The sequence below is a fragment of the Cyprinodon tularosa genome, unplaced genomic scaffold (genome assembly GCF_016077235.1).
Source record: "Cyprinodon tularosa strain WSP-4 unplaced genomic scaffold, ASM1607723v1 ctg51, whole genome shotgun sequence".
Taxonomy (NCBI): domain Eukaryota; kingdom Metazoa; phylum Chordata; class Actinopteri; order Cyprinodontiformes; family Cyprinodontidae; genus Cyprinodon; species Cyprinodon tularosa.
Genome location: NW_024039241.1, coordinates 2,782,723 through 2,792,966, shown reverse-complemented (window position 1 = coordinate 2,792,966; position 10,244 = coordinate 2,782,723). Strand labels below are relative to the sequence as shown.

At 36.2% G+C, this 10,244-nt stretch overlaps 1 protein-coding gene across 1 annotated transcript; it reads left to right on the top strand.

Moving 5' to 3' along the window:
• Positions 1–927: 927 nt before the first annotated feature.
• On the top strand, positions 928–9,635 carry LOC119795362 (multidrug and toxin extrusion protein 1-like). The gene is made up of 18 exons (XM_038303340.1): positions 928–1,027; positions 2,269–2,559; positions 2,815–2,916; positions 3,125–3,193; positions 3,321–3,469; positions 3,640–3,682; positions 4,677–4,721; positions 4,808–4,905; positions 4,980–5,077; positions 5,168–5,281; positions 5,389–5,456; positions 5,606–5,714; positions 5,817–5,892; positions 5,978–6,047; positions 6,136–6,268; positions 7,945–8,039; positions 8,873–8,980; positions 9,057–9,635. The coding sequence occupies exons 2-18, from the start codon at positions 2,452–2,454 to the stop codon at positions 9,339–9,341; spliced, it is 1,770 nt and encodes a 589-aa protein (XP_038159268.1). The 5' UTR covers positions 928–1,027; positions 2,269–2,451; the 3' UTR covers positions 9,342–9,635.
• The last annotated feature ends 609 nt before the right edge of the window (positions 9,636–10,244 follow it).

Here is a 10,244-nt window from a genome sequence, read left to right as displayed (position 1 = left end):
AAAGTTTTGTACTAAATCCTCAAAGCATAGCATTTCAAAATGTGATAGATTGGTGGGATTCAATGACAACTCTTGAACAATTTCTCTTTAAATATCAAATTTGTTAGTTACTGTTGCTTTAAATACATGATAAAACACGTGTAAAACCAAAGTGAGAATAACTTAATAATGTGAATACTAGTAATTTTTCCCTGTGCTTTACATTTTCCAAAACACAGATAAATATGTATTTTCCTATAAATAAGATGTGGAACCAAATACTACATCTGCATTTTATATTCTGTAAACAGATCAATGCTCATTTAGCAACCATAAATTTCAAAGTACAGGAGTTGAGATACAGCAAAATCTATGGAAATACCTTCAGTGAACTATCAAAATTATGAAACTGTTATAAAGTAATCTCAAACAAGCTTATGTTTCACAGCACGTTCCATTCTGCAAATGCACAACTGGCGTTAACTGAGATGCCTCAAAGATCAGTTTTTAAATATGCATGCCAAAACATGAGGAACAGTCCCATGATAAAACAGGATGTCACTGTTAGGATAAAGAAGAACAAACTAAGATAAAGGTAGAGAGAATCCAAGTGAAATTGATTGTCTTTGAAATGACAATTACATAAAGTAAACTCAGTGCAGAACTTTACAACATAATACAAATTATATGCATATGTAGCAATATGTTATTGAACATCACCAGATAGTCTGCGGATTATCTTTCGTTGTGGTGTTTTTTTCACATCAGCACAATTTTCAATCCCCTTTGTAGATGTTGCCAAAGAACTGACTGGTTAACCTACTACCCACCTGAGGGAATATGAGCCATCTGACACGTTAATGTTTTATGCTTCAAAACATTTACATTTACAAGTCAGTACAGAAGGATGTACACTTGTTTGGATTATCTACATTCTTCAAAGGAACTTGGTGTAACCATTAAAATGCAGGGAGCAGCTATGGATAATCATGACTTTAATTCTTTGTTCTGATCCTATATTATCCACCACAACAGGGGTGAAGACTGGGTAAGTTATGGCTGTTTAGTGAAAATTGGTTTTAATGTGATTGCAATAAAATGTAGAGTTTACTCATAGCCATAGCCATATTAAATTAACATCTAGTGCCCACATGCAGTGCCTTGCATGACAATCCACTGGACTTTGTTTCCAAGTTTGAAGACGTGTCGCTACCCATCCAGGCAGCTTTCTCAATTCAAAATGTCTGGATACCCAGCCAGGTGAACAGTCCCCTTTAACGACCCCCCTGTCTTTACAGACTAACAATGGAACCAAACGACCCCCATTCTTTTTTCTTTTCTTTTTTACAGTGACCTGGCTGGCAATGTGGCAATAAGAATAATTGTCTTGATGCCAAAAAGAGCCCAACAGATTTTACTTTCACAAGTAGTGTTCCACCTGATTTATGCATATAAATTGCTTTATTATAATTATGCAGGGAGTTTTACGGATTATATGGACACTGCAATGTAGGTAGAACAGGAAGAGAAAAACAGAAAAAAGAGAAAAGATAAAAGAAAGAGGAGATTAAAGGGAGATAATGATAAAAACCTTTTCAGTCTGCTTCATCACCTGCAAAGAGCTGTAAAAACAGCACAACCAACGGACATGGTATGAGACATACAATAAAGTAACACCTTGATACTATGGCTGAAGTATAAGTAGTATTATTTAATCTGACATGTATTCTGTGTTAACTAAAAATAAGAATGTGGGATTTCTGTATGGAAGTGAATATCTAAGTACCTAGATATTTGTCTGTTGTTGTTTGTCAAAGTGTACTTGTGCATGTAAAGTTTATCCAAAGAAAAAATGCTCAATAGTGGTTGTGAAGAGTCGAAGAGGCTATGTTTATATATGTATATATATATATATATATATATATATATATATATATATATATATATATTCTGTAAGCATATTCGTATACGAAATGTATGATTATCTATCTAATTGGCAGTCATGTTCTACTTTAAGCTGTCTATTCCATAACATTTTTAACAGTGTAAGAGGTTTAAAGGGTATAACTACTTTTACAAGACATTATAGTAAATATAGACTTAGACAACTTTCATTGTCATTTTGTATACACAGTGTGTATGACAACTGAAATTTTGTTTTGTAAACCTTTCAGACAGTAAATGAGCAGTGAAATAAACAATTTTATTTATATTATATTTAGGTTATATATATTATAACATACGGTAAATAAAACATCGTATGATTTGTCTCATTGTTTTTTCCCACAGAAATTTGGACCTGACAGTGTTAAGCTGATCTTGAATATATTAATTAGTAACTTTTTAAAATGTTGAAACGCCTTCTCAGAGCAGCTGGGGAAACTGTCCCTAGAGAGCATCAAACACCAGCAGATGACAAACAGGACATTTGCTTAATTGAAATAGCCTGTATTAACACATGGTGCTGAAAACATGGATACATCCAGTGACAAGCTTTTTTGCTGCCAATGGGTGCGCAACAAGGTTCCCATAGCCTACAGAGATGAGCTCTACCACATCCTGAGGATGACTGGACCTTTGGTAAGAAAGAGTGCTGCAGATGTGTTCTGATTTCTAACAATAGATCTTGATTTTTATTTTAAACTGAGTTATAATGAAGTGTTTTCATTTACTGTCACTCAATGCAGATTCTTGTTTAGAACTTTCCCCCCCCCTTCCCCTGTGTGTGACAAAAAATAAAAGTGTATTTAGAGTTCTATTGGATGAATATAGTATAATAACTTAGAAATGTGTTAGTGCTACCCTTTCCATTCATCTTTTTTTTTGTGTTTGTAGCTCTGCTCCCGAATTCTCCAGTACCTTCTTCCATTTGTTGTTACAATGTTCTGTGGGCGCCTGGGAAACGATGTGATGGCAGGTTATGGATTAGCTTCTGCAGTAAGTGCCCAGGCTCTATATTCTTCATAGGCGTTTGGAAGTTTATATGAATAGAAATAGGTTCAGTTTTTTTCATGCTTACATTGAATTTCTGCTATCACTAAAAATTCTGTTGTAATTTATTGAAACTATCTGTATGCCTTCATATATTGGTACATTTGAAGTTTGTAGAACATGTTGATTGAAGTATGTTTTAAATTTATTTCAGGCCATTAATATTACTACAGCAGCCACAGGATGTGGTCTGAGTCTGGCTTGTGACACATTGGTGGCCCAGGTTTGCAAACCTCATAACTCTCTGTTTAATGTTAATATTTGTTGACTGACTAAAACTCACTTCACATCCCAACTATTCATTACTGTCTATCACTGAATGATTAATGCTGTCTGTGTGATGCTGCCAGACATTTGGGGGGAAGAACCTGCTACGAGTGGGAGTGATCCTGCAGCGGGGCATCATCATCCTGATGTTGTTCTGTCTGCCCTGCTGGGGGCTGCTCATTAACGCTGAGCAAATCTTGTTGTGCATGGGACAAGAACTGGAAGTAGCTAGGTAACCAAATGCAACTCAAGCTATATGTAAAACTCAAAGCATATGTAATCATTTCTTATCTATAAAGTAAAATCTATTCCTTAATATATGAGGTATGTTTACGAAAAAAGTTCATTAAACAATCTCTATCTAAATACCATTGGGGGTCTTTTTTTCTGGCTTTTTTTTAGAGTAGCCCAGCTGTATATCACAGCTTTTATTCCTGCAGTACCAGTAAGTTTTTACTTTTCTTTGATTCTCTAAGCATGTACTTATATGGTTATATGAAGCATACAGTTCCTTGTTAAAACATATTCATTCTCCTTAAACTTGTTTCTGTTTTTTAGCATGTTACAATAAAAAACACTATACAGTATGTTTTTATTGGAAACTTGCAAATTTATTGGAAACTGAAATTAGTGTTTTAATTACAAAAATGGGGTTGCATTGTAAGTCTTCCCCTTTTCTCTAATACTCCAAAGTAAAATCCACTCACAACTAGATGAGAGTAGAAGTCGATAATTGAAAATGGGGAAATGGTGGTTTATCATCCACTGATCAATCTTGCAAAGAGAACAAGGCTAGCCAAACAATTTATGTTTTTTCCGAAGGCGCAAGAGAGTGAGAGAAATCCTGTTATCATTTTTTTTGTGAATGAGAAGTAATTCTCAAACTTTTTCCCTTGATAAAGGTTAAATGACTAAAAATAAATGTTTGCCATACCAGGAGCAAACATGTGGAAGAACGTCCTTTGGTCTTCTTAGGCTAAAATTTAACCTTGTAGCCTACAGTAAACTTGACACTCAAACCTGTAAAAAAAAAAAAAAAACTGTAACAGATATAAGAGTGAGTAAATGCTTTACTTTCCAGCAAGACAAAAACCTTAAACATTGCTCCAAAGCTGAGACAGGAATTATTTAATTGTTTCAGATCAAAGAATAGTCATACATTAGAACAGTATTATCAAAATCCTTAAAATTACGGGTCACAGATCCTCTCCTTTGAATCTGAATAAGCTATTTCTAATCTATTTTGCAAAAAGTGTAAAACATAATCAGTCTTTAGATGGGGTGAGATGATAAAGATATACCCTTATAAAGATATAAGGCTGTCATTGTTGCAAAATGCACTTGTACACATTAAGGGGTTATGGATAATTTTGCAAGGCACTGAATACACTCTTTATCCCAAAGTCTAAAGGCAGCTTCACTCTGACCTTATCTTTTAGGCTATGTTTCTTTACAACCTCCAGGTGTCCTATCTGCAGAACCAGGTAATATATGTTGTTGTATTTCTTTTTTTCCAGACAAGGAATTTTTATAAATGGGCATATTATGTAACACCCGCCTGTATTTTTAGGGAATAATCATGCCACAGTTGTACACTGCTGCTTTGGCAAACATTGTCAACCTGGTGACAAACTATGCCTTCATTTACTGGATGGATCTGGGAGTTGGGTAGGTGTTTTTATATGTGCCAAAATATCAACCTCCATTAACAGCTTCCCAACTGTGATGTGAATCTTTTCCAGTGGCTCTGCTGCAGCCAATGCACTCTCTCAGATTTACATCTGTAGTTTTCTGTTTGCTTACATCTGGTGGAAGAAGCTTCATGTAATAACATGGGGAGGTAAGCAGCTTAAGATTCTTTAAACTGCTGCATTCATGCACTGTTTGTTTGGCTCATTGAGCATAAATAAGAGTCTCCCTCCCCCTGCAGGTTGGTCTGTTGAATCACTGCAGGAGTGGGGTTCCTACATGAAACTGGCCATCCCCAGCATGTTAATGACATGCTTTGAGTGGTGGGTGTATGAGTTTGGAGGATTCTTTGCAGGTAATTTACTTCACACAGACTTTATCAACCACATCCCTCTTCTCCATATAATGTCAGATAAAATCCAGAGCAGTATGCCTCTCTGTTTTTATTTTTCGCATATACAGGAATGCTGAGTGAGGATGAACTGGCAGCCCAACATGCTGTGATAATGATTGCTTTCATCACCTACATGGTATTGTCAATTGAGTTCTAAAATTTCAGATTCAGGGTGGTTAAAATACAGCATTCCTTAGAAGTTGGAGTTTGGCCAAATCATTCGCACACAAAGGTTTCCTGTGTTACATACTTGTCTTAAAAGTTTCCATAATCTGAAATCTTTAGTTCCCTCTTGGAATCCAAGCTGCCGCATGCGCCCGTGTGGGTAATGCATTAGGTGCAGGAGACACTGCCAGGGCATTGCTTGCCAGCAAGTTATCACTCGGTCTTGCAGGTAATATTAGGCTGTAATATTTAATTTGAATCAAAATAATAATCTGGTGATTATTATTAGTTGTGTGTAGTTTGCTTATTTTTTCTATTTTGTTATTTGCAGTTACGTTTGCTCTTGTTGAAGGTATTGTGCTTGGCTGCACTAAAACCGTTATTGGCTACATCTTCACCTCTGATGAGTGAGTTTGTATAGTTACATTATTTAATTTGTAATAATGTTGCTGTAATGGGAAGGAGATTTTTAAATACAAACCCTTTTTGCAGGAATATTGCAGATATTGTGTCAAACTTGATGAATGCGTACTGCTTTCTCCAGCTCTTTGATGGCCTTGTGGTGAGTCCATCAGCCTGTATTATATGCAGAGCATATCTATGTGCTGCACGATGACACAAGTATCACCTTTTTTTCTCCTCTATCTCAGTGTGTGTGCACAGGTATCTTCTTGGGCACAGGCAAACAGAGGATACCAGCTGTAGCGAATTTCATTGCATACTACTGCGTAGGGCTTACAATGAGTGTGGTTTTAATGTTTATTGCAAAGCTGAGAGTTTTAGGTAAATATATAAGTTAATGTAATTTGATGTTTTCATCATGAGTTGGGCCAAATTGCACATGGAAAGAATTGTTAGTAATCTTTTTTTAATGTAAGAAAACCCACAAAAGTTAAATGAAAATATTTGAATTAATAATACATAAAAATGTTGTAAACATTAACAAATAAAAATCAGACATTGCTTTTCAACCACGCTTCAATTGAATGATTTGAACAAATAAACTCATGAAAAAGGCCTGGGCAAAAATTACAGTACACTTAACCTAATATGTGGTTTTACGACCTTTTAATGCTATCACTCAATTAATTCCTGTAACTCTCAGTGAGACTTCTGCTTCTCTCAGCAGGTATTTTGGCCCACTCCACATCTGCAAACTGCTCCATTGGTCTCAGGTTTGAAGGGTTCATTTTCCAGACAGCATGTTTCAGTTCTTTCCATATGATCAATAGGATTTAAGTCAGGGCTCATAGAAGGACAAGTCAGAATAGTCCAATGTTTTCCTCTGAGTGTTTTCAGCTGTGTGTTTTGGGTCATTATCATGTTAAAGACCCATAATCTGTGAGTGAGAACAAGCTTTCCTCTCTAGAATAAACTGATAGTCTTAAGAATCCATTGTAACCTGCAGAGATTTAAGATATCCTTTGTCGGATGATGCAAAGCAGCCTCACAACATAACGAAGCCTTCCCCATGTTTCACAGTAGAGCCAATATTCTTTACTTGATATGCTTCAGTTTTCCACTCATGAACATAAAGCTGATGTGTCCTAATAGAAAGCTCCATTTTTGTCTCATCTGTCCATAGAACATTCTCCCAGAAGCTTTGTGGCATTTTAACATGCAGTTTGGCAAATTCCAGTCTTGCTTTTTTATGATTTGCTTTTTAGGATCATATCCTACTTAGTTGTCTTCCATTGAGTCCACTTTAACTCAAACGATGGATGGTGTGACCTGACACTAATGTTGTTTAAACTTCAAGTCTCTTTTAATCTCTTTAAGGGTTTTTCTGGGATCTTCAGTTACCTTTCATATTATCCGTCTATTTAATATGCTATAATTTGTCCTCCTGCAGCCACATCCAGGGAGGTTGACTACAGTCCCATGGAAGTTCTTAATAAGTTCAATTGTAGTCACAGAGACATTAGGCTGATTGGAGATGGTCTTATAGTCTTTACCTTTACCATGGTAGTCTTTAATGGTCTTACCAACCTCCTGAGACAGCTAATTTCTTCGCTTCCTAAGGTCCATGTTGAGTGGGGTACACACCATGTCACTCAACAGCACAGTGATTACCTGTAGGTCTATATAGGCTGACTGACTGTAGTCAGTGGTATGATGCTAATCAGTGTACATGTGATCTGATATGTCCCTTTGGTCACATTATTTTTAGTCCTTTCTATGGTTACCATTCATTTTGTCCAGACCTATTTTTCAGTATCATTCTTTTGAAGCATGGTTGAAAAGCAATGTCAGATTTTCATTTGTTCATTTTCATACAATTTGTATTTATTACTTTTGTCAGATTCAAGTTATTTCTGTGACCACTTTGGGTTTTCCTTTCATTATATGAGGGGTACCAACAGTTTTGTCCACGTGAGTAAGTGTTTGCGCAGGAAGAAAGGGTTTAACAAGTGAGGCCTGCTGTGCTTCTGACAGATCCATTTGTCTCTTCTCCGCAGGCTTTTGGCTCGGGCTGCTCATTTGTGTTGTCCTGCATTCCACTTTCTATATTATTGTGATCTTCAGGTTGAACTGGAAGAAAATGACAGAGGAGGTATTCACATTAAAAAGTCTGCCAGTAATTATGCAGGATATCTTTTGTGCATTTTCCCAACCCACAATACAGAAGGTGCACACACCCTGAGTATTTTAAAATTTTTGTCTTGTTATGAACAAAAACTTGAAATGGTTCTTTATTAAATAGACTAGGGCTGAAATCATTAATCAGGATTAATCATGATTAGTTGAAATAATTGTCAACTAATTCAGTAACTGATTAATCATTAACTCGACTAAATAGACTCTATAACATGCCATTACCTGAGAGCAACCCACTTAGAGCAGTAATCATGCCAGCATTTGAAAACGTATATAAATGTTTTGCATTCAGTATGAAAAACCTTTTTTGTCTGTTGATACGCGCTACCTAGAACTCCTCAGTTGGCATTGTTTTAGTTTCACCTGGCTTTAACTCTATATAAAACCTTCTTTTACAAAGCTTCTGCTGCCCAATTGTTAATTGATAAATAAAAAATAAAAAAATATCAACAGATTAATCGCCTAGCAAAACAAGCATTAGTTGCAACCCTAATATAGACCAACAAAAAGTAAAACATGAACAAATACTACTAGCAACTGGCTTTGCTTTCCATTCATTCTCTCAAAAATTCTGACCAACTTGATTATACCACAGTATGATCCTGCCACCATTGTGTTTCAAGGTGTGGATGGTACATTCAGGCTCATATCCAGAGTTAGTTTTCCAGCACAAAAAGCATAATTCAGAATACCTTTTTTTGCGTAAAACAAATAAAACAACCAAACAAACAAAAACAAAAGGTTTAGGTCTCAGAGTTTGTTCTTCTCATTGTTTGCTTTTGTTCCCAGGCTGTGAAACGGGCAAAGAAAAAGACTCATCTAACATTGTTAGGTACAGATGACCTGTTACAAAATGGGGACAGCACAGCTAATGTTCAAACAGCAAATAGTGGAAATGTAAGTCGACTTTATTTATAGCTGTACATTAACTAAACCTCTCCTCTAACTTAGACTATATTTTCTTCTTTTTAAGTCAGAGGATGGCTACGAACCAGTGAAGACTCAGGAACATGATGGGAAAAGTGAGATAAAGTTTGGACAAGCCCTGCAACAGGAGATGAGCAGCCGCCTCTCCACCACCCAGCTTATAATCAGACGAGGCCTCACCATGTTAGCAGCAGTTGGCTTTCTAGCTGTGGGAACAGCTGTTCGTGTCCTGGTCCCCTTACCAGAGACTATATCTATAAGCAACAACTCTACCCTTGACTGGATCAATGTGACCTATGCTCCAGATACATTTTCTACTATGTGGAGTTAAATGAATACATAATCATGGAGGATCTGGTGTTCTAACTATATACCTGAGGCAAACTTAGTGATTAGTCTGATTTTGATTTAAAATATTACTTCTTTTCATTTGTATTTGCCTTTTCTTTCCTTTTTAATTATTATGCTGTCGAGGGCTTTAAGAAGCCTTGAGATTGTGATTGTGATTATGGAATTTCTCAAAGAAACTATATCATTCTTGAAAACTGTATTTTCAGGAAAACACATTTGTTTCTAGTCTGTGTGGCTGAATTTGTAACCAATAAAAGTAAGTTGTTTTGGGTTGGCTTTGTCTCTCCTTTTTCTTTTCATAAAAAAAAAAAAAAAAAATTAAAATCACACCTATTTGCATCCTCGGGTAAACAAAAAAAAAAAAAAAAATATATATATATATATATATATATATATATTTGAATGTAGTACCAAAGTTTAGAACTGAAAATTATAGAAAAATCCAACCTTGGATTTAAGTGCATTTACTTTTACAGGAAATTATAAAGATTTTAGGGGACCCTGCTTCCAAATGTTTTGATATCCTTGTTTTGTTAATTGGCTACAACATTTCCTATCACATTTCAGTGTGGACCATAGGGATTGAGAGAGTGACCATTCATAATTTCACAATCTCAGGAAAACCCCAAAAGCTGGAAAGCCGTGCAACAGTGGCATCGGGTGCAGGAGTTTGCCCTGCAATCTGAGGGTTGTTGGTTTGAGCCCCAGCTCTGGCTTTCAGTGCCGTTGTGACCTTGGTCAAGATGCTTCACCTGCATTGTCTACTGATGGTGGTCAGAGGGTCCAGTGGCGTCTGTCAGTGAACCCCAGTGCAGCTGTGGCTCCAATTGTAGTTTGCCACCATCAGTGTGTGTTTGAATGACTGAATTTAGTGTAAAGCCCT

Bases quoted from the DNA above. Each gene is read 5' to 3' on its own strand.
- LOC119795362 (XM_038303340.1), top strand. From the start codon at position 2,452: ATGGATACATCCAGTGACAAGCTTTTTTGCTGCCAATGGGTGCGCAAC. The intron at 5,282-5,388 runs GTAATTTACTTC...TCGCATATACAG, and splicing joins GTTTGGAGGATTCTTTGCAG to GAATGCTGAGTGAGGATGAA. The intron at 5,457-5,605 runs GTATTGTCAATT...TGAAATCTTTAG, and splicing joins TTGCTTTCATCACCTACATG to TTCCCTCTTGGAATCCAAGC.